The following is a 26,107-nucleotide window of genomic DNA, read 5'->3' on the forward strand; positions in this document are numbered from 1 at the left end:
ACACACACACCCCAACTAATAAAGATAGTTTCCTAAGGTAGTAACAGAAAATGGTCAATCGTACATCCATTTAGGGGTGTTTTCTCCAACTGATAAACCAGCTGAAATAGTTGAAAATGTACATGATAAACAAGAAGAATAGATGCATTACTATATCTGCATCTCAAATGCTAACAATTAACTGGGAGAAACACAAATACACAATAATGGAAGTAAGAACACCATCCAAGAAAGTAACAAATACAAAAGCTAGTTAAAATAGGAAAAATAATAGATTATGAAGATGATACTCCTAAACCTACAGTAGGTAATTTACCAGTTAGTCGAAAAGCCATGCCAAAGTGGAAGGAAAAAGCATACTACTATATATCAATTCAACCCAAAAGCCTCACTTAGCATTTAAACTAAGACAGATACCTAAAATGCCTCCAACAACATTTATTTGAGGTAGAAAAATAAAAGAGCAGTAATAGTGCAAGAATAGTGCTACCACAACAAAAGAGCATGAGATGCAATTGATATTTACCAGAATTGATTAAATAAGTAGATTGAACAGCAGAAATATTCTTGCTCGAGTTTACTCTTGAACTCCAATAGTCCACATCCATTGTCCACTTCTTTTCTATCTCAATATTTATTGGACAGTAAAAAAAAAATATGGTCAGCTTGTTGTTCTTGAACAAGCAAAACAAGGAAAGAACAATTTGGTTTATATAGAATCTTCAGATGGTACCTAAAACCCAACAAACAAAAGGTTTTAAGATCTAAGAAAAGGAAGAAAGTAGTGAGTGAGTGGTTGCTGATGATGTTCCTAGCTTCTACTAGTACTATAACTTTTAAGTTGATGGGATGTTGTGTTGTACTAATTTGTAATTTAGTGCTCAAAAGTTAAAATAGGAAGGACAGTGGGAAACTTTTCTGACACTCAAAAGCTGGATAATAGAGCTATTGACATGTGACCCTATAGCTATAGTAAAATAAAGTTCTTTCTTTTCACTGAAAAATTCCCTGGAAATGGCAGTTTCCTCTCCAGTTAAGTATTCTTCTCCGTTTGTTTGACTTGATACATCAAAATTGACTAGTTTTCAAATATTTTGAATTTTGATGATGTAGTTTAACTAGTCCATTACTCAAATGGTCACTCAATTATTGGAACTTATCTTTCTTTCGTTTGTAACAGCAAAGTTCTTCGACTATGCTTATAGCTAGTGGTGGCAAAATGGTTAAAAGAAAACAGTTAACCATCCATATTATCTACTAAAAAATAGATTGGATAATGAACTTTTTAAAAATGGGTCAAATATAGATAAGAATCATTTAATCCATTTAGAAAATGGATAACCAATAGGTAACCAATGGATAACTAATAGGTTTAGCTTTTACAAGCCTCAAATTGGGGCTTTCTCAAGTTTGGGAGACTAGGACTCCCCAAAGTGATTATATTTAAGAAGTCACCCGATTTTATCCGTATTAAATATGGGCCGGATTGGATATTTTATTCGTTTTTATTACCCATTTTCGAGGCGAACCATATCCGACCCGACCCGCCCGTTTGTCACTCCTACTTATAGCACTTAGAAAGTCACTCAACTAGATTTCTCAAACTTTTGATTGCCAAATACTTATTTACCATCTAAATTATCAACTTTTATCTTCTTGTTTATTTTTTAAAAACTTTTTAATATTATGATTTTTTCTTTTTAATTTATATTATGGAATTACCTATAGAATAAATAAGTTTTATGTATAAATTAAAAAAATAAAATAGTGTTTAAGCATATATAAAGTTGGAATAATAAAATATTGAGCATAGTAAAAAAATTAATTAGAACAATTTGTTCGTAAAAATAATTTTGATTTAGAAGAGTATAAGGCCGTGATTGCAGGGTTAAAATTAGCACTCAAATATAGAGCACGGCGAGTCATCCTTCGATGCGACTCGCAACTCGTCGTCAATCAGGTCACAGGGACTTTCCAAATTAAGGAGCAACGGTTATAGAAATATTAGGCCGAGATTTGCAAACTATTACCCGAGTTCGACGAATATCAAATACCACGAGCGCAGAACATCGAATGTGGACGGCCTCGCCAAATTGGCAGCGGCCACCAAAAGCATAACCTGAGAGGGGGACGTGGTCACTCTCCTCCATTCATCGCTAGACCAAATCGAGGTACGCTCTATAAACCTAACTTGGGACTAGCGCAATCGTATTATCTCGTACTTGCAGGACGGAGTGCTCCCACCCGACAAAAAAGAAGCCAAGAAGCTTCGAATGCAGGCGGCCAGGTACAGCGTCGTCAATAATGATTTGTACAAAGAACATTTGGTGGCCCCCTAACAAAGTGCTTAGGGCCAAATCAAACACGACGCATCCTCGAAGAAGTACACGAGCTCTCGTCAGATGCGTCATACGTGCAGGCTACTATTGGCCCACGATGAAGAAGGAAGCCGCCGACTTCGTCAAAAGGTGCGAGCAATGCCAAAGATTCGCCCCCATGATTCAACAAGCGGGCGAACACCTTCATTCAGTCACCTCGCCCTGGCCTTTCATCAAATGGGGAATCGACATCGTTGGACCCCTCCTGGCGGGACGAGGTAATGTACAATTTCGCTTAGTTTTAAATGACTATTTCTCCAAATGGGTAGAAGCAGGTGCATTCGCCCAAATACGCGAACAAGAAGTAATCACATTCATATGGAGAAACATCATATGCCGCTTCGGCATCCCCAAAGAAATCAGCTGCTATAACGGTCTCCAGTTCACTGGAAAAAAGACCACCGAGTTCTTCGAAAAATGGCACATCAAAAGAATACTCTCCACGCCATATCATCCCGCAGTCAACGGTCAGGCGGAATCCTCCAACAAAAAAATATTGAATATCATGAAAAAGAAACTTGAAAACACCAAGGGACTATGTCCAGAAGTGTTGCCAGAAGTGTTATGGGCATATCGCGGCACTCGCCAAAGACGATCACAGGGGAAACGCCATACTTACTAGTCTATGGGACTGATGCAATGATACCGGTTGAGGTCGAGGAGCCCAGCCTAAGATACTCAAATGAAAGCGGGCAAGCAACGACGAGAACAGAAGGCAAGACCTCTGATGATAGGCTATAATTGTATGTTTTAGTCGCTTATTACACTCAAATTTACTGCACTTTAATTGAGTTTGAGCTTTAACCGCTAGTGTTTTGCACTAACTGTGTGTTTTATACCTTGTAGGAGTGATTCCGAGCTATATAGATGTTATGGAATGAATTCAAGTGATTTGGAGCTTTGAAGTCTGAGTAAAAGTCCAAGGAATTAAGTCGAGATCGTGTCAGGGTCAACTTTGATAGTTAAGAACAAACGAAAACTCGAGTAGGCATATTGCGCACTGTCTAGTAAAATAGATATAACTCTTTTCTCAGAAATCCATTTGGACTATATAATATATGGTTGGAAAGATAACTCAAAGAGCTACAACTTTTGTGCTTTACGTTTTTCTAAATGCCAAACGAAACAGGGTGAAAAATGCGGTCAAAACCGCAATCGCGGACCTGGTCGCGGACTGAGGCAGTGCACTTGTTAATATGCGCGGTCACTAGCGCGCCCGCACTAGTCCAGGCCTAGAAACTTGTCCTTTTTCGCGTAGGAGAAGGTATAATTGTTTGGGCCCGACCCTACTTGGTATATATACATGGAAAAACGGTATTTTGACCAAGTTGGACATACTTTTGACACAGATTCGACCTAAGGAGGCAGAGACACAATAGGAGCAAGGCGGGGAACTAATGGTGTAGTTGTAGGTGTACATATTACTAGGTTTCAAGTTTGAACTTTTATTTTATTTTTTAGTATTTGATTTTTTTTATTTTAGTTTTATTTGTTTATTTGAGAAACATGACATCATGGAATTATGAGAATTTGGATGTTGGTAATTCTACTTTTAATCCTCCTTATGCATATTGTGAAGGAAACCACCCAGGGCAAAATTATCAAAATATTCCCAAGAGCGAGTTTTGTGCACCAACTCAATCTTATATGTGGAATGTGTGTGATATGTGTGGTGGTCAAGATGGTCACTTTCATGGTTGTGCTTATAGTTCTTATCTTCCCCCAACCCCTTACTTTGATGGTTCTTCTTTTTCTTGTGAAGTTAATAGGAACAAAGAACCCAGGTATGAGGACCTAAAAGAGATCGAGGATATGCTAATGTGCCTTATGGAACAATATGATGAGATACAACTGCGGGTACAAAGGCAAGGAGAAACTATTCACAACTTGGAGGCTCAAGCGAATAAATTAATTGAACCTTGTAAAGCGCAACATTGTGGATAGTAGCAAATATGAGTATGAATTGGCTGCAGAAATTGCCATTATATTGGAGGATTTAAAAAAATACGAGGATGAGCTAGAGGAGGAGGTCAGAGTAGAACACCAACAATCTATCCAGCTAGAATTTGAGGATGTCGATGTTGAAGAAGTAACACTAGAGTCAACCAGGGACATTAAAGATACAAATTTAGTTGACTCTAGTGTGAATGATGTTGAGGATGTTGAAAGTCCTGAAGTTCATGTGTTTGAGCGCATTGTTCCACTCCAAGCATTTTTCCACATTATGTTTGGATGATGATATGGAAATAGAGTCATCCGAGCCAATTGAGAAGTCAAGGAATGAGGAACAAGGTGCATATATTCTGGAATTCTTCTTGCCAGAAAGTCAGGATTACATACCTCATACAAAGGCCAAGGAGTGCAGAATTCTACACTATTTCCTTGGTCCAGTTAGATTCGTTCCACCGCCCCATGACCATAATCATAAGCTTGAATCAAAACTTGGGGTTCAATTCATAAGCTCGAGGTGGAGGCAAAAAGTGATTCACGTCGTGCCGCGACGTTAAATCAAGCGCTTGTTGGGAGGTAGCCCAGCTTTATTTTTTTTTTTTAATTTAGTTTATTTTATTTATTTTGTATTGTATTATTCTTGTAGTGTCGATTTTTGATTTTTAGGAGCATGGAACGCAAAGCAATTGGAAGGATGCAACAGCAAACCAGATGGTATGGTTGGAACTAAGTGTGAGGTACCTGCACGAAGGACCAGGCCTGGGAGAAGTCTGAATATCCCATGAGATGCTAGTGCATCGGCCTTTGGCCTACCAGGGAGTTTCTCTTACCCTCTTATAGTTATGATGTGCATTGGGGACAATGCACAATTTTAAGTGTGGGGTGAGGAGATTGTCTGGGTGACTTTTCATGCCACTTTAGTTGTGTTAGTTTAATTAAATAATATTTTTTTTAAAGATTGGACTTTTCCCGACGATGGATCTATTAGACAATTTTTATGAGGGATTTAACTCTAAAGAAAAAAAGACAAAAAAAAAATTTCTTTTGGTAGGTAGTGTAGCAATTACCCCTTGGTTTTTCTTTGTGCTGCGGTTCTTTTCCAAGGGTTTTGTTTGAACCGGGTGTAGATAGTTTTTTTTGGGGGAGTAGGAGCCATTGTGTTGTGTTTTGAATTGAAGCAATATCTCTTAACTTTGTTATGCCTTGAGAATAGTAAGTACTTTGGCTGTGACGCTTAGGCTCAATTTTTGACTCTTGTATAAGTTAAATTGTATGATTTTAAATTTGCTTAACTGCTTTGACTAGAGTGTCTTGATGAATCCAATCCTGAATGAGTTATGTGCCATATGTGTGTGTAAGGTTTTGTGTTATTCTATGCATTGCATTTGATGCCTAGAACTTACCCCGTGTGTTTGCAAAGCGTAATAGTAGTTTTGTTCAGTCTTGGAAGTGATATAGGCATTTCTTTGTTGAGCCAAATATATATATTTTACCCGCCTAATTGTTATGTATCGTAGTTAACCCCTTTGAGCCTGTAATCCTGTTTCTTTGGCAACCACATTACAAGCCTTACCCATTTATTTGAATTAACCATCTATTTGAACCATTGTAACCTCTCATGAGCACTTGAATTGTTTATGAACTTTGTAAAAGTTAAAGTGTGGGGTGGTTGGTTTGGCTTTTGAGTGGAACTAATAAAATAAGGAGAAAGGTGCACTGTTTTGAACAAGTAAGAGCCACTTGAATTGAAAAAAAATTAGTTGTATTGCTGTAAAAAAAAATATTCCTTGATAAATGGTGACTCTTGATGTAATTGTGCTTAAAGAAGTATGGGGTAATATACATTGATGTGAAGGTGGAGTTTGGTTTGACATAAGTATGGGGTTTAAATGTTGAAGTATATGTATTAAAGTGCTTAGGGAGGTGTAGTCACTCTTATATCTAAATGTATCCTACCTGTCCCGCAGCCTACATTACAACCAAATAAAGTCCTACTTGATCCTAGACTGAATAAGCTCGATTAGTAGAGTAATACACTACGGGCAACCCTATGGTGCATCTTTTGTGGCATATGAATGTTATTTCTGAGAGTGAGTGAATTCTTTCTATCTTGAGTTCCTAAGTGCTCTTAACTTTTATTGTGTGGAACTACTCTCTTTTGTTGTGTGAGGGCACTTGATTCATGAAGGAGAGGTAATGTCAGTGACCTCTATGTTAGAGTAAGTAGGTGAGTTATGAATAATGTGTGGTACTTGTGAGTCAAATCTTGAGGTGAAGATGTTACGCTTTTGTGCTTAGTCTATTTTAAATATTCTTGGTGTGATGAGTTAGGTGAATTGTTTAAAAAAAAAGGCCGTGTCTATATAAAGTGTAGTTTGATTGCTCGAGGACGAGCAATTGTTTAAGTGTGGGGTGTTGATGATTGGCTATAATTGTATATTATAGTCGCTTATTACACTCAAATTTACTGCACTTTAATTGAGTTTGAGCTTTAACCGCTAGTGTTTTGCACTAACTGTGTGTTTTATGCCTTGTAAGAGTGATTCCGAGCTATATAGATGTTATGGAATGAATTCAAGTGATTTGGAGCTTTTAAGTCTGAGTAAAAGTCTAAGGAATTAAGCCGGGATCGTGTCAGGGGTCAACTTTGATAGTTAAGAACAAACAAAGACTCGAGTAGGTATATTGCGCACTGTCTAATAAAATAGACATAACTCTTTGCTCAGAACTTCATTTGGACTATATAATATATGGTTGGAAAGCTAACTCAATGAGCTACAACTTTCATGTTCTATGTTTTACCAAATTACAAACGGAACAGGGTGAAACACGCGGTCGAAACCGCGATCGCGGACCTGGTCGCGGACTGAGGCAGTGCACTTGTTAATATGCGCGGCCACTAGCGCGGTCACTAGCGCGCCCGCGCTAGCCCAGGCCTAGAAACTTGTCCTTTTTCATGTAGGAGAAGGCATAATTGTTTGGGCCCGATGCTACTTGGTATATATACATGGAAAAACGGTATTTTGACCAAGTTGGACATACTTTTGACACAGATTCGACCTAAGGAGGCAGAGACACAATAGGAGCAAGGCGGGGAATTCTTCTACGAGTTTTTCCTTCCTCTTCCTATTTTTCGTTGTTGGTTATGACTTTTAGTATTGTAGTTTTACATACTATTATGAATAGCTAATTGTTATCTAGGGTTTTGATGGAACCTTTTGTAGGATAAATTCTTGTTATGTTTTTATATAATTGAGCCGTAGTATTTTCTCTATTTGTTCAACTATATTATTCTTGTGGTTGATTGAAGGGCCCTCAATTAGCTGTGCCTATTTAGTATGTATTACTCGGGAGAGAGTGCATATTTAGGTAGTTGTTGAACAACATCACTCTCGACGTATGTGAGGAATCAATAACCAAGGGTTTAAAGGTGGGATTAGGGATAACGAAACCTTGGGTGCGATCTAAGTGAGCTGTAATTAAAGCCAGCTAGCGTAACTCGGGAGAGTATGTCTAGTAAATTGTCGTAATTAATCGGGAGAGAATTACAACACGCAGAGCGCTCATAATCGGTAAAGAATACTTAGGCGAAATTATAGAAGACATAGCGGGAAGGATTCCGACAATTGGGGAAATCATAACTCTAGACCTCCTTAATCTTTTCTCCAACCTGTAGTATCTTTAGTGTTAATATTATATTAATTTGTTATTTAGTTAGTTAAACACAAGAATCTTAATATCTATAAGTTAGGAATTGTTCAAGCTTGTATTCTTGGTGATAGTGAACAACTGTAGCTAAGCCTTAGTTCTCCGTGGGATTCGACTCCGGACTTGTGAACCGGATTATATTTGCAGCGACCGCTTATCCTTTTTAGGACTAGAGTTGGGCGTGATCACATGGTGAGCCTTCGATGTGCTCCCTTGAGGGGCACACCTCGGGGTCGCACCTTACGCTCTGCTTCGGGCTTCTTCGAGGTTAGGCGTGGAGCGGCATAGTAGTCCCAAAGGCGAACTCCCTAATTTTGACTGTACACACCCTTAAACTATTTTTTTTTAGCATTCTTAAGCTTTCAGAGCATAAAATAATCACTTTCATTGGTTTTCATTGAATTACCTTCTGATGAGGCTATTATAAGAAAAACATATTCTTCAAAGTATAACGTGGTGTTGATTCGTTCAAATTGTAACAGATTAGATGAGTGATATATGCATCAACTCAGAAATTGGGCCCCTATCTATTCAATTTGCTGAAGCAATCATGCCATTGGGAAAGGGAAAAAAATAAATAGAGAAGCAAAATAATCCTTCCGTTTTATTTATGTATCTTAGTTTAAGATAAGTAAGGAAGACTTTTAAATTATGTGATCTTAAAATAAAGATGCGTGTAATGTACCAAAATATCTTTAAATTTTGTGGTCTTAAATATGCCAATGTGGAATTTTGGAGTTAAAAAGTTATTAAATATAAAAAAAAAAATTATTCTTTTTGAAAAAGATTAAAAATGAAAGTAATACACATAAATTGAATTGGAGGGAGTAGAAGATTTTTGAACTTAGATGTTTCTTTACGAAAAGTGTGAATTATGAAGTTGACAAGAAGCAAAAAGGTAGGTGTGATGGACATGGACATCCAATTATTTCAAACTTATAGCATGTTTGGTCAAGCTTCTTCAAGATCAAAAGTATTTTTTTTAAAAAAAATATTTTTTTTAAAAGATGAAGTGTTTGGCCAAGCTTTTAAAAGAAAAAATGCTTTTGATTAGAAGCAGAAACAGTTTTGGAGAAGCAGAAAAAAGTAGCTTCTTTCCGGAAACACTTTAGAGAAAAATACACTTAAAATTACTTTTTTTACGGCTTGGCCAAATATTAATTACTGCTTAGAATTATTTTTCAAGTTCATTAGTCAAACACAAATTACTTCTCACTAAAAGTACTTTTGAAAAAAGCACTTTTGAAAAAAAATACTTCTTAAAATCAATTGATTTTAGAAGATTAGCCAAACAGACTATTAAATTGACCGGAGATGGTGACAGGTGACTTGAATGATTAAAAACAGTTGAGTAATTGTTCAACCTAGAATTAATATTTCTGGTTCTTTTCGAGTTCATGAACAAATATGGACATGGTGGACACATATGAAAAGCGCATTTCGAAAAGAAAGAAAGTTGAAAGGAGACACTTTCTAATAAACATTTCACTGGACAGAGTTTGATTTTTATATTTCCCAGTGAAGTATTCACATTTTGAAAGAAAATCAACTTAAAGAACACTATCTCAAGATATTCACGTCCATATAATTTTTCCTTTAATAAACTACACGAATAAAGAAAGGGGAAAATTATCACGATCCGGAATTCCCATCGTTGGCGCCTAACATTTCACTTGCTAGGCAAGCCAACGTTAAAACATTTTTATCCATTTTTAACAGTTTAAAATTGGTTAATGAGAAAAAACTAAAATAACTACAATAATCCAAAGTGAAAATGCGGAAGCTAAAACGACCAAACGTCTGATACAACCCTGGACCTGGTGTCACAAGTGCACGAGCTGCTAGAATAGTACAAATAAGGGTCTGAAATAACATAAAGCTGTCTAAAAGGAAAGTACACAGCTAAATAAAAGAGAAGGGGACTCCAGGAACTGCGGGTGCTGAGCAGCTGTACCTCAAGCCTCCACAAGCATTCTAATCCGAGCACGCTAATAACCGCCGCTGGGATCGACTCCAAAATCTGCACAAGAAGTGCAGAGTGTAGTATGAGTACAACCGAATCCATGTACTTTGTAAGTGTCGAGCCTAACCTCGATGAAGTAGTGACGAGGCTAGGGCAGGTCACTCACACTACAACCTGTACGCAGTATAGAATAAAGACAAAAGGAAATACGGAACAAAATAAGACAGTCAACTGAAAATAATAGCTACAGCCTCAAGAAATAAGCCAGTGATGATCAGAATTACCAATCCTTAGAGTTCAAGTGAAGATACCGAAAACCAACACAACTCAAGAAATAGAAACACATAGGCTGTTATAGCGCGCAACCCGTTCCCACCGTACAACACAGAATCCTCCCTTATTTCACCGTAACAACATCAACAACAATAATATATATATATATATATATATGTATTGCAGCGTGCAACCCGATCCCACCATATAACAATTCACCCTTATTTCACCGTAAAAATTCACCCTTATTCCATCTGTTGCGGCGTGTAACCCGATCCTACCGTATCAGTACAAGTTCACCCTTATTCCACCATATCAATCCATCCTTATTTCACCTGGTGCGACGTGCAATCTGATCCCACCATATCAGTACCAAATACTCAATGTGCACAGTCAAATCAACAATTCAAATCACAAGAACTTTTATGATCAATAAATACCAAGTTGAACCAATAAGAGAACCTTGTACGACATGGAAATTTACACAGGTAATACTACACAGCAAGTCAAGTCCGGTAAATGACAATTAGAAGGTGCAAGTAAGTCAGTTAAGGCAAGTAACAGTGAATCATGAAAATATAAAAGGGGTCTAACATTATTAACAGAAGAAAACATTGATTAACAGGTAGCAAAATAAGCATGGAAGGCATTTAGAGCATATAACATTTAAGACAGGGAAGGAGATAACTAATGAAAAACAGAAAATGAGGAAAAACAGGTAATTCGACGCTGTATAGCCACTCGTCACCTCGCATATACGCCGCAACACATGGAATTCACATAGCACGTAGTCCGAAGGTTCCTAATTCCCTCAAGTCAAGGTTAAACTCAACACTTATCTCACTCTTTACAGTTTAGAGCTCTTCCGGGGCCTTTCCCCTAGAATCCGCCTCCAAACCACTCGTATCTAACCACAATTGACTCCATAAATCAAATATTGCTAAAGGAATCAATTGCAATGCATAAATTTAGAATTCCTACACTTTTTTCCAAAAAGTCAAAAATCGACCCCGGGACCGCTTGGTCCAAACTGGAAATTCGGACCAGAACCCGATCATCCATTCATCCCCGAGCCCTGTTATGTAATTTGTTTCGAAATCCGACCCCAATTTGAGGTCTAAATTCTAATTTTTGTAAAAAATTTTAATTCTACCCAAATCCCCAATTTTCACCATGAAAATCCTAGAGTTAGGTTGAAAACTTATGAAATGTAATGGAAGATTGAAAGAAAATAGGTTAGAATCACTTACCAATGAATTGGGGAAGAAGAGTTCTTGAAAAAATCGCTTCTAGGGTTTTCTAGTTTTGAAAATTTGAAGAATGAACAAAAATCCCGTCTAACTCAACTCTTACACAGTTGCAGATGTCGCAATTGCAATATCTTGTTCGCAATTGCGAGAAAGATGTCGCAATTGCGAACTCCTCTCAGAATCCCAGTAATCGCATTTGTGATAAAAGGGTCGCAAATGCGAACCCTGATGCCCTCGCAAATGCGGACCTTTCTTCGCAAATGCGAAGATCATCACAAAAGGTGCTGAGCCGGAAATGCGACTCTGCATTCGCAAAAGCGGAAATGGCAAGTTCGCAAATGCGAACTTTTACCTCGCAAATGCGAGTACCCCCCCCCCCCCACTNATTCCCAACAGAACAGGTGAAAAGTAGCGCGTCAAGTGCGCGGCCGTGCTCAGGCCGCGCTCGTCAGGCAGAATCAAAGTGGATATGCGCGGTCTGAGCGCGGTCCAAGCGCGGCCGCGCACGTCCTGTCCGGAAAATATGTCCTTTCTCGCGTAGGAGAAAGTATAATTGTTTGGTCCCAACCCTACTTGGTATATATACATGGAAAAACGGTATTTTGAGAGGTTGGACAGATTTGAGACACAGATTACGACCTAAGGAGGCAGAGACACAATAGGAGCAAGGCGGGGAATTCTTCTACGAGTTTTTCCTTCCTCTTCCTATTTTTCGTTGTTGGTTATGACTTTTAGTATTGTAGTTTTACATACTATTATGAATAGCTAATTGTTATCTAGGGTTTTGATGGAACCTTTTGTAGGATAAATTCTTGTTATGTTTTTATATAATTGAGCCGTAGTATTTTCTCTATTTGTTCAACTATATTATTCTTGTGGTTGATTGAAGGGCCCTCAATTAGCTGTGCCTATTTAGTATGTATTACTCGGGAGAGAGTGCATATTTAGGTAGTTGTTGAACAACATCACTCTCGACGTATGTGAGGAATCAATAACCAAGGGTTTAAAGGTGGGATTAGGGATAACGAAACCTTGGGTGCGATCTAAGTGAGCTGTAATTAAAGCCAGCTAGCGTAACTCGGGAGAGTATGTCTAGTAAATTGTCGTAATTAATCGGGAGAGAATTACAACACGCAGAGTGCTCATGATCGGTAAAGAATACTTAGGCGAAATTATAGAAGACATAGCGGGAAGGATTCCGACAATTGGGGAAATCATAACTCTAGACCTCCTTAATCTTTTCTCCAACCTGTAGTATCTTTAGTGTTAATTTATTATTTTAATTTGTTAGTTAGTTAGTTAAACATAAGAATCTTAATATCTATAAGTTAGGAATTGTTCAAGCTTGTATTCTTGGTGATAGTGAACAACTGTAGCTAAGCCTTAGTTCTATGTGGGATTCGACTCCGGACTTGTAAACCGGATTATGTTTGCAGTGACCGCTTAGTCCTTTTTATAAGGCATAGTTGGGCGTGATCAACCTCGATATAGCCGAAGAGCGAAGAGACATGGCCTACATAAGAATGCTAACTCAAAAACAACAGGCAGAGCGGTACTACAACAAAAAAGCTTAAATCAGGCCACTCAAAGTCGGGGACTACATGCTCAAAGCCAAAACACAAGCAAGCAAAGACCCATGAGAAGGCAAACTGGGAACCAACTGGGAAGGCCAATACAAAATCACGGCGGCAGCAAGCAAAGGGTCATTCCAGCTGGAAACAATGGAAGGAAAATTACTACCAAACAATTGGAACGTCGCCCACCTCAAATACTTCAACTTCTAAGGATAGACGCCCCCCGAGTCGTACTCTTTTTTCCCTTACCCGAATTTTGTCCCAATTGGGTTTGCTCGGGGAGGTTTTTAACGAGGCGGCGAAGGGAGCGTCTCGAAGTTTTAGGTAAGAGTTCATCGCTCGACCTATACTACTTTTCCAGGTCAACCAATGAAGGGACTAGATGGACTCGGACTTCTGTAAACTTCTCCAATGTATGCATGAACAGAGCAAAACACATGTAAACTTCTCCAATGAATGTACAAACAAAGAGAAATACGCAAACACACGAGTTTTTTTTTTATCTCCGTCGTGTTCATACATTACGCCAAGTTAAGAGTCAAACATTCGACCTCGCTCAAATCGACTCACATTCGACCTCGCTCGAATTTATTTACATTCGACCTCGTTTGAATCACTTAAGAGTAAAACATTCGACCTTGCTCGAATCGACTCACATTCGACCTCGCTCAATTATTACATTCGACCTCGTTCGAATCACTTAAGAGTCAAACATTCGACCTCGCTTGGATTTATTTACATTCGACCTCGTTCGAATCACTTAAGAGTCAAACATTCGACCTCGCTCAAATCGACTCACATTCGACCTCGTTCGAATCACTTAAGAGTCAAACATTCACCCTTGCTCGAATCGACTCATATTCGACCTCGCTCGAATTTATTTACATTCGACCTCGTTCGAATCACTTAAGAGTCAAACAATAGACCTCGCTCGAATCAACTCACATTCGACCTCGCTCAAATTTATTAACATTCGACCTCGTTCGAATCACTTAAGAGTCAACAATAGACCTCGCTCGAATCGACTCACATTCGACCTCGCTCGAATTTATTTACATCCAACCTCGTTCGAATCACTTAAGAGTCAAACATTCAACCTCGCTCGAATCGACTCGCATTCGACCTCGCTCGAATTTGTTAACATTCGATCTCGTTCGAATCACTTAAGAGACAAACATTCGACCTCGCTCGAATTTATTTACATTCGACATTGTTCGAATCACTTAAGAGTAAAACATTCGACCTCGCTCAAATCGACTCACATTCGACCTCGCTCGAATCGACTCACATTCGACCTTGCTTGAATTTATTTACATTCGACCTCGTTCGAATCACTTAAGAGTCAAACATTCGACCTCGCTCGAATCGACTCACATTCGACCTTGCTCAAATTTATTTACATTCGACCTCGTTCGAATCACTTAAGAGTCAAACAATAGACCTCGCTCGAATCGACTCACATTCGACCTCGCTCGAATTTATTTACATTCGACCTTGTTCGAATCACTTAAGAGTCAAACATTCGACCTCGCTCAAATCGACTCACATTTGACCTCGCTCGAATCGACTCACATTCGACCTCGTTTGAATTTATTTACATTCGACCTCGTTCGAATAACTTAAGATTCAAAGATTCGACCTCGCTCGAATCGACTAACATTCGACCTCGCTCAAATTTATTTACATTTCGACCTCGCTCGAGTCACTTAAGAGTCAAACATTCGACCTCGCTCGAATCGACTCACATTCGACTTCGTTCGAATTCATCAATATTCGACTTCATTCGAATTCATCAATATTCGACTTCGTTCGAACTTATTAACATTCGACCTTGTTCGAATCAACTAGCGTTCGACCTCGCTCAAATTAATTAACATTCAACCTCGTTCGAATTAACTAAGTCAGGAACTCTTACAAAGAAAATAGCATGCGAAGAAAAGCAAAAAAAGCCAAGAACATACAGCAAAAAGTCAATAGTCATTCCATTCAAAAATATAAAGTATCTTACAAAGGGCCAAAAAGACCGCCTTCAAAAAAAAGAGAAAGAAAGAATAGAACAAAAAAGAAAAAAACTAAGTACAAGATCACACTGCATCATCTCCGCCTGCGCCATCGCCACTTTCACCGCCCAACCCAGCAACAACATCTCCACCTTCGCTCGCGCCATCAGCATACTCTTCATCATACCAAGGATCGGATGTAAGACCGTCCAAGTCCTCTTCATCATCGCCGTTCCCCGGCGTGGCGGGCTCATAATCACAAGCAAGCCTGGCATCACGTGCCTTAACACGGGCATCTTCGAAGTCGGCCTTAGGAACCTTCCCCGCTGCCATCAAGCTCCTATACATGTCCAGCTTTACCTCAGCATGGATCCACATCTCGTACAAATCACGAGGAACGTCGGGGAAGGCGGAAGCACGAGAGGAAGAAGGTCGAACCAACAACTGTGCCTTATCAGCCTCAAGGGCCCCAACTTGCTCACTTAGGCTCAAAACTTTTTTTTCAAGCCCACCAATTCGCTCATCAAGCCGCGTCTCCCTCAGTGCGGCCGTTTCCGCAATGGTTGCACGTTCAGACCTAAGAACGCGGATATCGCTCTCTAACGTCGCCGGCATTGCCACAGCCCCTACCCAAGCCTCCTCGAACCTCACCAACTCGGCCACCTTCTTAGTCAATTCACCACTCAGACCGCCAACTCTAATTGAGCTTTGCTCAAGCTCAGCCCGCAAGGTCGCCACTTGCGCTTGAAGGTTGACGCATTCGGCCACAACCCCCTTGCTCACCTCGAGCTCGTCGTCCTTGGCCCTGAGTAACCCCTCGAGCTCACTGCATCTACCAATAGTTTGCACAAGCTCCTCGTCTTTCAACTCGGCTCTAAGGGACTGGAGATTACCACATGCTCTAAACCGTGCACGCATCTCACGGTACTTGTCACGATAACGGACATACTTCGGAGCCATCTTTTGAAAAATGACCTTTTGCCTCTCTTCTCGGCGGGCACTCTCGATCTCCAAAATGAAAGTCTGAGAAAGAAAAGAGAGTGAGAAGAAGACTAGTAAAGATAGAAGAAAAAGACAAGTTGCAGAAATGATACAAAAACTTACCCTCAGAGCCATCCCAGATATGCCCAGTGATAGGTCGGAATCCCGGAGCGCCTGAAGGGTCCTATTTTTGGTGACAGAACAAAGAGGAGCGAAGGAGGGGACCATGCTCACCGTATCCTCCAACAAATCGCAGTCCAAAGGGATTACGATCGAGCGAGAGGATCCATCCGTTCTCACCTCCATCCGTGTAAGCCCTTTGTCAAATATCCTCGCTTCCTCGGGATCAACATTAGAGCCAGATTAGTAATCATCTACGATCACTCCCTTCGCCCTCTCATAAGCCGAAGATGGAACATTGGCATGCCCTGACGTTGATGGACCACTACGAGGAGTGATCACAACTGCTTCTAGTCGCCCCCCTTCTTCCACGGAGGTGATCTCCATGCCCGAAGGAAGCACGGTCTCTACATCCAAGGCCATATCGCCCCTCAGCTCGGCCGTGGTCAACTCAGGTCCACCCTCCACCGGCTCCTCTCCGGCCATTCTCCTATAGCATTTAGTCTTCGCCTTTTTGGCGGAGCCTCTCCATCTTTGCCCTAGTCCGACTCATCGACCAAGTGAAACACTGTAGAAGCCGGATCTCTGCTAGTACGGCAGCAACTTGGCGATTAGGACCGTGTGAAGCCGGGGTCTGAGGAATAGCAGAGCAAGTTCACTTGCAGCCACAGCGAGTACGGGTCCGGCCGAAATACTCAACTGGCGAAAAGCAGGCATAGGAGCTCTCGCCCTCCTCGAAGCCCTCCGACCTACAAATGAAGAAAGATAAATAAGAGACAGGATAGAAAGGACGATATAAAGGTCAAAACTATCAAAGTCAAAGGTAGCTCACCGACCGTAGGTCTACGCCCAAACCTCTCATTAAATTACGACCACTCGCGAATCCCTACAGTATGAGGCAAAATCTAACTCACCCAGTCGCGAATGTAGCGAAGGAGGATCCCGCCTGGCTGCAAAAAGAGAAGGAGAATGATCAGATCGCCCAGAATAAACAACGAAGTCATTTGGGAGAAAAACACTTAAGAGCAAAGTTCCACTCTTCTGGGAATCCGCTGGGGTTTGATACCATGTGCTATGTCTTCACCTAGAAGAAAGTTCCTCTAAAATGACGATTAGTTTTATCGTCCATCCGCGGTGGCGCATATGAATCATTGTGCTCCTGTGAAAACTTGGGGCGAATAGGTGAAGCAGGTGGCGGAGAGAAATACCATGGTTGGCCAGCTCCGCGTACTTGATAAGCATAAGGAAAAGCTTGTATATGTACAAAGAGAGCTGAGCCGGGCACACATTGTAAAAATGGCAAAAATCCTCCGCCAAAGAAGGAAGAGAAAGTGTGTAGCCAACAACGAAGGGGTACGCGTAAAATGCGCAGTACCCTGGGAGATGTATTCGCACTACATCAATACCAGCAGGGATACTTTCAACGTGGGCCGGGTTTCACCATTTAGCCCTAAATGCAGCAATCGCCGCCGCATCCATCTCAACAACGACGAGTTCAGGTTCACCCTCAGGTGGGTTTTTGAAGTCTGACCTGGCCTTCCCTGAACGTGGAATTATCTCATCCACGGTGGGGAAGTTCTCGTCTTCTACCATGGCTACTCCTTCATGAGGAGGTATGTCCACAACCAACGTTACACGATTGGAGGAAGCACTAGCCATTTTTTTGATTAGGCGTGAAAAGGAAATGCAAAAACAAAGGAGATGACAATAGTAGAAAATGTTAAAGGAAGAAAGAGAACACAGACGCAAGAAACTTGAAGAAGGAAAAACTCGGGTTTCAAAGGCTCTAGAAAGGCAACAGTTCAAATAAGAAATACCCATCCCTATTTATAATAATATGGGCACCCCATTCGAGAAAGCCCAAACGCCGCCTCATTGATTTCGAAACGGAAGAGGTGCGGAAATGATATAACGGATTGGGAACATACGCCATAATGACGCATGATGAAATGATGTCATTTCAAGCTAACGTAATGGTCAGATGTGGCTCTTGAAGTGTCACGTCATCACCTAGCCATAAAAGGGTCACTCCTCGGCCAATATGCTCTGATTTTTTGAAATTACAACTGGCGAAGTCCGCCCACCGAGCTCATCCAAAAATAACCCCGACGGGCGGAGGGACTAACTGTATGGGTCAAAATCTAATCAAAGAAACATCGCCTGAAATAAGGAAATCGAGAATCAATTAGGCCGAGGTCATGCTTGAGAAGCAACACTAGCGAGCCGAGCAGCGAATGACGAGGTCGAGCACTCAGATCGGCCAAAACGGCTAGTTTAGCAATAAGATATTTCTAAAGAATATTCAAAGGGATATTCTCTATATTTGTACTTTCAGTAGGTAAGGCGAATGTCCCATATAAGTAGGAATAGAGAGAGAAACAAGGGGCATCTAATTTTCTATCTTGATAAGCTCTCTCTAGAAAAGTTGACTCCCACGTAACTGCAAACATTATCTATATACAAGATTCGATTTGATGTGTTATTCCAACCTTTCCCATATCAGATACGATAAAGTATTTGATATTTCCACGTTTGGTTATCTTACATCATTGTCAGAGGGAGAATCATCCACATCGTTATACATTTGGGTGAATTTTTCCTTTATTTACAGCTTTTGCCATTCATCATATTTATTGCTTGTCCTCATTCCCTCATTTATTCACAAGAATATCATTAAGCCTCCTTTTGGCTTTTAATAGCTTAAATGCGGTCTCTAGGTTATTACTATCCATCAATCTTGGATCTAGGACTTATTATATTTAGCTAGAATTTACCTCTTATCATTTATTTAATTAGCTTAACAAAAAGGTTTAACACTTTTTGGTCAAACATTGGACGGTTTGACGTTATATGTTTATTAATTAGATCTGTTTTAATCCGTTCAAATTTTATTCATCCCGTCTATTTACCAGCTCTTCATCCATATAGCCAGACACACCACTCATTTTCTTACTTTTTGTGCCCTCAAAGTTGGGGAAGGAGTGGGGGTCCTATAATTTGTTGTATTGTGGCCAATCATGATGAAATGAAATCACATACGTTCTCGTTCCAAAAATAGAGAAGGTGTTATATCATTTGCCTGTGTACAATTTTGTACTATTTGTATCCTCTTATCTTAGTCTAAAAATGAGAGGATAATTGCTATCCTCATAGTCTAAAAGGGTCAGGTCCCTGTGGACAATTTTGAACTGTACATATCTTGAAAATTGACAAAACGTAATGGAAAACACCAACTAGAAGGGCCAGAAATGAGGCTTATGCACATTGTATCTCCCAAGTTTTACACATCAACTCTTTATCTCTATTTAAACTAAATTGTTTTGGAAGAGCCTATTTCTCTACATCTAGCTTTACTTGGTATAAGAATTTCCAACAACTTGAAAAAACTACTACTCACTCCGTTCCAATTTATGTGAACCTGTTTGACTAGGTACGCAGTTTAAGAAAAGTGAAGACTTTTAGAATTTGTAATCCTAAACAAGTCAAAAAGAGTTTCAGAGTATTTGTATGGTTATAGAAGTTTCTCATTAAGGATAGAATTAGAAGTTTAAGCTAAATTGTTTCCAATTTTAAAAAGGGGCCTTTTTTTCGGAACAAACCAAAAAGGAAATAGGTTCACATATAGTGAGACAAAAGGGTGTATTATTTTTTATCGGATTTGGTCTTTACGAACTCAAGCCAAGTGTCTAAGATCCTCAACATGAGATTTGTACTAAAAGCATGGCCCATACAATACTGACTTAAGATGGACAATGAAGCAAAAGCAGGAAATTCAAGACCTTGAAATCCTCAAAGCTGTGGCACAAGCATGGCACGGTCACTCCAGCAGCCGTAGGACAGCTGTCGAATTCGACCCTCACTGCCGTAATTTCAAGAGCAAGCCATCAAGATTCAAGCTTGAAGCTATGAGCAAAGTGTCTACCAGGAAAATTTATGGTGCAGGCAGCTGGGATTTTAAGCAATCCCTTTGGGATTCTTATGAGCTTGTAAATATATCCAAAAAGTTAGAGATGGAGCAAATGCTAGACCACCCAATTTCTGCATTGGATGAGCTAAACTGGAATATTGGTAAGAAGCATGAGAGTGAAAAAAGCTTAAGAGACTTGTTCAACATGTCATCGAGGAGATTTAATGAAGCTGAACTACCAAAAGATAAGGGTCTATTTTTGTTCTAAAACACGTTCTCACGACTGTAGCTTTCCTAATATGTAGATTCATTTCTGTAACTAGACATGACATCTATCTTTCACCACCTCTGGTTTTCACGTCTCAGATACTTAATTTTTGGTTGCAAATCCCATGTCAACAATGTTTTAAAGATAATGAACGGAAGAGAAATAGTGGTCATATGGATTTAGTATATCAAGGCATTCGCTTCTCCGCAGATAAACAGTCAAGCTACTAACAATGATTGTACTACTACTCAAGATGGAAGCAGTCATACTAAAGAGAGAAGCTATTCCTATTTGTTTGTATGTTTTTAAAGTGAGGAGGTAATAGAGGATGTTGCAAGATAGAAATGAGTAATATAGCTTTATGAATCAGGACTAACAGTCTGGTTGATAGAGTATAACTTCAAAGAGTAATACCGAAGTTATGGGACTGCACAAATCGAAACCTAAAAGTGAGAATCAAATGTATTGGTACAACATTTTTAAAACTGAAAACCGAAAATACCAAAACCAAAATCTTTCAAAGTTGTACCAAACCGACTACACCCCACTTCCAATTTATTTATAGCAGTCTATTGTAAGCATCACATATTGCACACGTAGTACCGACTTGCTCCTAATTTTCTCCAGCAATAAGATCCATCACAACACGCTTGATGCTTCCATTATTCTTCTTAAGTAGCTTCCTGTTCATCTCTTTGTCGTGGAAACCCTGCATTCACAAAATACATAGTCAAAAGCCAGAAGTTGGTCCTTGCTTTTAAGCAGGATATGTGGAAAAGGAATGTACAGATTTCAATGTCAACTGCATTTTCAATGACCTCTACATTAACCTACCATCTCCTCCAGCTCTTCAAAGATAGGATCCCAGTCGGCAACACCGCAAAGATCATCAACTGCCTGTTCCAAGTCATACTCGTTCATCCTCAAGATTTCTTTGTTTAAGTCTACCTGTTTGAAACCCATCTCCTCCAGTTCCTTGAGGAGGGTTGCCTCAACGTCACTGTTTCCTTTAACATCCTGTGAAGATGCCTGCATCTCAGTAACAGAGGGTGGTGTAGCAGAAGTAACAGCTGGTGCTTCCTCAGATAAATCAATGGGATTTGAAATTGATGAACCAGGTGCTGAAGGAGAGACGCTCGACTTGTCACCAACAACAGTTAGCAAGCTATCATTAATGCTTGGCTTGGATTCCTCCTGCTCCTTATTTGGGTTTCCAGCAACCACTGGCTCAACCAACTCCATGGTTGGGTTTGAGAGTTCAGGTCCATCTACGCCACTGCTGGCCGGAGGGAAATTCAAGTTCAAGTATTGAGAGGATTCATCAAACAACTCCTTTTTTGGAAGGTCCACCGAGGGATCAACCTGCATGAATGAATTATAACCATTCAAAATCAGCATAGAAGCTAACTCTTATCATCAAGGAATAGTGTTGCAAGCAAACAATTCTCACCTGGATAAGCACCCATACACGCTGACCAAAGTTTTGCCCTGAAGGTGAGGCCAGCCTCCAGTAGGAGATGTACTTACCAGGAAGCTCAGGAGCAGTAAAAATAACTGCAACATCAAGCTCCTGGTTAACCGCCAATCCATCCGAAGTAATCTGCAGTTCAAGGGACACAGTATCCTCACATCTTTCCAGATATATAAATTAATAAACTGTTAACAGGACCAGAATGTGGATGGTCAACAATGGGGAATCACAAAAAGCAAATACTTGCGTGTAAATTCTAACCTGTAACTCAACAGAGCATGCATCACATAATCTATCTCCCCCAATCCAAACAAGTTTTGTTCCTTTTGGCCAGACAATATTACCATTGTTCCTCATTCTCCAGATCTTGATAAATGGAGACGAAGGAGCCATGATACTGCCATCAAGTACACTGACATCCTCTATGAAGCAGCTGTCCAGCTTAGGTCGACCCGAGTTCAACCCACAGCCTTGAGATACTTGTGGAACGGTAGGGGAACGCATCCACCCATTCTACAGACAGAAAAAGAGTAGACAGAGTTGATAAAACAGAGAGAGAGAGAATACACATAGAAAATTGGAAGAAAGAAAAAAATGATGAACTCCTTATACAGGATCATATAAACCCTTGAAAGCTAAGGGATGCTGGTAAGTAACAGGACGATCCATTCTGATGTAATCAGCATCATTTCCCATTTGTGCAAAGCATATGCTGCAGAGATCATAGTCCTCCTTTCTGCATGAACACGGAAGATTTGATGAGTCAGTTAATGTCGACAAGTCAAATTGTACAAATACAAAGCTACACATCTTACACTTTAGATTTGAACCTAGGGCCAGTTATAGGATGAACCCCACAACCATCACAACGAACACCTCTATGAAAAATTGTTGCTGCTCCATCACTGTGATTATGGTTCCTTTTAAATGGTATCTCAAAAGGAGAGTATTGAGGCAGCACAGTGTCTTTTGCCAAAGGCACCCCAGTCATGAGATATGAACTTGGACATCCAAAACCATTTGAAAGCATCTCGGATGAACTACCATTGCAACCCAAACTACGAGAGTCCCAGAGTATTTTTGCAAAATTGGAACTTGCAGAGCCACCTGGCTGTTTATCAGCTGCCTTTTCTAGGCCTGTGGGTGAGGAACTAGAATACGAAATACCAAGAGCCTTTCCAACAAGATGGGAATCACCAAATTTCTTACTATGTTCCTTCTTAACATCAACCAGACATGTGTTAGGCTTAGGATCTTTGGACAACGATTCACATTGAGTTTCACTCCGATCTGGTTGGGAAGATCTCAATTTTGAGGCATCTGTAGATTCAGTATGATTTTTGGGTTGGCTTGCAAATTTAAAGATTGCGTCCTCAGCATTCTCTGCAGGGGATGGCTCTTCCTTTTTGAGGGACGACTCTCCACTTTTAACACTAGTAAATGCTTGTGAGGTTGTTTCATCTACGACACAGCCAATTAAGTCTTTTGTCACTGTCACACCCGTATTGATTCCAGATGCTGGAACCTGTGAGCCAGTTTCTGAGGCAGGCTGGGATCCCGAAGCCTGCTTTAAGTAGGATAAGCCGATCGCCGAGAGAGATTTGGAAAGCTCAGCAATTTCTCGGGCAGCTGATGAGGCTTTAGCCGCCATGTCTGCAGAGTGCTTTAAGATTTTTCCGCTTTTTGATTCTGGCAAAGATTTGAGAAGATCAGAAACACTCGAATTTATGTTCGGAAATGTAGGCTGGACCACTGGGGATCTCAGGGAGGTAGAATTTCCACTAGATGCATCTGAAGATCTGATAATCTTTTTAGCATTCAATCTCACAGATATTCGCAGGGGATTCAGGTTCTGCCTCGTGATATCCTGCAGATCTTCATCATCAACGAGTGTTACAGCATCACCGTCCTCATCAATGTATGTCAGTGTGAATTTAGTATTTGGAGCAAAGTTGAAAAGTTGAAAGATCTTGTCTCTCAATCCATCCATGTTAAGACCAAGTTTATCATCAGCAACACGGGCATTGAATCGTCTAAGTGTCTTTCCATAATTCACCTATAAAGTATCCAGAGCCAGCAGAAACCCATTAGTACCAACCAAAAATCATCCATAGGAGGCTACAGTAAATGAGTCGAAACATAATCAATGGAACATAAGAAAATTAAACAAAAAAGCACAAACAGAACCTCTGCTAGCTCTCCTCCTCAACAGACATTTGTTTCAAGAGTTAAACCAATGTCAAGGAGTCTAATGTTATCATGGAAACAGAAGACGACATATATTCATACAAGTGTTTATACATAGACAAGATTGCATAGCATGTGGAACGCCCTGAAGGTCACAAGATCATAGGAAAAGCTAGAGTATAACAACAAGTACGCCTCAATCCGAAACAAGCTGGGGTCAGCTATATGAATCTTCATATACCATGTTAACTCAAGCCAACATTTTACAAAATAAAAATAAAAATGAAATCTATATTTTCTACTGGCATAAGAATCTCTATAGCGCTAAAAGATCCTAGAAGGCATATAAGAGCATATCCGGCTAGATATAATAAGAACATATAAGAGTCTCTAATAGGAAAAGCTAGAATATCCGGCAAAAAAAAACATATGAGAGCAATTTTAACAATAAATTAATCGACTACTTCGCAATTCAAAACTAGTTGGATCAGCTCACGAATCTCAAACTCCTAATCTGTAAAGTGAAAAATAACCTAATAATTAGTGCTTAAATCATAGTATATGAATATCAAATCGTCAACGAGAAGGAAAAAAAGAAAATCCACAACCCAGAACACTCTAAAGCATTTATTTACAGCTTAATGATCACCGCATTGAAACCTCTAATATTCTCTACATCATGCAGTAATAGGAATATCTTTACACTGCAAAACAATTGCTTAATTTTGGTATAACCACATCTCAACATAGAAAAGTAAGAAAAACTGATCACATACGAAAAATACATGCAGGAACAGTAAAAGTCAATTTAACCAAAATAAATGAATAGCCTAAAAGATCAAACCTTGATCACGATAGAAGACTCCATGGGGGTAGAGCCAGCGTTCGGGGTAAGCCGCACAAACGTTTATACAAAAAAACTAGTATATATCTATAGGACTACGATAAGAATTATAAACCCTAACCCTAGAGTTAAAATTCAACAGAATGCAGCGATATAATCGGTGAAATAGAAGCAGATGAAGAGACTCCCTAAACCCAAGGGTGTCTATCTTTGTCATGTATATTGCATTTATATTGTTTCTCTTTTTTTAGCGCATTTATAGTTTGGGCTCTGTTTTATGTTTTTTCTTTTCTTTTGTTAAATTTCATTGCTTGGTTCCGAAGAATACTGTCAAAATAGCACGGTATAGCCAGTTTTCGGACTGGTCATTCAAAAATAGCCAGCGTTTATCAAGTCAATGAAAAATAGCCACTACTTTGCTGCAACAAAGACCAGCCCAGCATAATATACTGGAGTTTGGTGCACCTGTGTATGAACTCCAGCATATTATGCTGCAGTGGTATACTTTGCTGGCTCCAGTATAATATACTGGAGACTGGAGCACTGGTGCTCCAAACTCCAGTATATTATGCTGGACCGGTATACTTGCTGGAACTCCAGTATATTATGCTGGAGTTCTAGTGTACTTATTGTGGAACCAACATACTTATCCTGGAACTCCAGTATAATATTCTGGAGTTCAATTATACTTATGCTGGAACTCCAGCATAATATACTGGCGTATTTTTAGGGTTTTGAACAGTGTTTTCGCTGAGATTTATCTTTACATGAAAAATGGCTAAATTTCGATTACTTTTGAAACTGCGCTATTTTTGAACGACTAGTTGTAAATCTGGCTATTTTTGAATTTCACCCAAGAATACTAGGAGACTATATAAGGAAGCCAAAAACTCATTTGAAACGGCAGAGTTGCGTGTAACTGTTGATTAATTAATTAGAGATCATAATTTAATGTTTTTGTTTTAAATTCAAAGAGCCACAACTATTGGTGTTATTTGATATACAAGATTATCGAGTTCTTCATTGGAAAATTATAATTTTAACTTTTAATAATTATATTTGGAAAGTTTTTTACTCATAATTATGTAAGAAAAATAAGTAGATAATATTAACTAAGAACAAGAAGGAAAGAAGAACAACTTATCAAAAATACTGTGTCGGGGCAAGCCACTGCCTTGAAAGCGATTTTGGCTCGACTGGGTGCAAATCGTTTTGACCGGTCGCTCCCCAAGG

General features: G+C 39.7%; 3 protein-coding genes across 4 annotated transcripts in view; 1 reads left to right on the forward strand and 2 right to left on the reverse strand.

Annotated features, from left to right (window-relative positions):
- The window catches only part of LOC109226889 (protein DEHYDRATION-INDUCED 19 homolog 5-like), a 3,205-nt gene extending 2,301 nt beyond the window's left edge, over positions 1 to 904 (reverse strand). Inside the window, exon 1 of one of the 2 annotated variants that reach the window (XM_019391785.1) lies at positions 527 to 904. In XM_019391785.1, coding sequence (XP_019247330.1) covers positions 527 to 608 — 82 coding nt within the window. In that variant the 5' untranslated portion in view covers positions 609 to 904. The remainder of the gene's footprint in view (positions 1 to 526) is intronic. The other variant, XM_019391784.1, reaches the window with a different exon arrangement.
- Positions 19,874 to 20,666, forward strand: LOC109226891. The gene has a single exon (XM_019391787.1). The coding sequence runs from the start codon at positions 19,950 to 19,952 to the stop codon at positions 20,370 to 20,372; it is 423 nt and encodes a 140-aa protein (XP_019247332.1). The 5' UTR covers positions 19,874 to 19,949; the 3' UTR covers positions 20,373 to 20,666.
- On the reverse strand, positions 20,718 to 25,107 carry LOC109226890 (protein NBR1 homolog). Its single transcript, XM_019391786.1, has 7 exons — positions 24,875 to 25,107; positions 22,659 to 23,899; positions 22,456 to 22,579; positions 22,105 to 22,356; positions 21,823 to 21,972; positions 21,207 to 21,734; positions 20,718 to 21,081 (listed from the first exon to the last, which is right to left on the reverse strand). The coding sequence occupies exons 1-7, from the start codon at positions 24,896 to 24,898 to the stop codon at positions 20,986 to 20,988; spliced, it is 2,415 nt and encodes an 804-aa protein (XP_019247331.1). The 5' UTR covers positions 24,899 to 25,107; the 3' UTR covers positions 20,718 to 20,985.

Source organism: Nicotiana attenuata, chromosome 6, assembly GCF_001879085.1.
Source record: "Nicotiana attenuata strain UT chromosome 6, NIATTr2, whole genome shotgun sequence".
Taxonomy (NCBI): Eukaryota; Viridiplantae; Streptophyta; class Magnoliopsida; order Solanales; family Solanaceae; genus Nicotiana; species Nicotiana attenuata.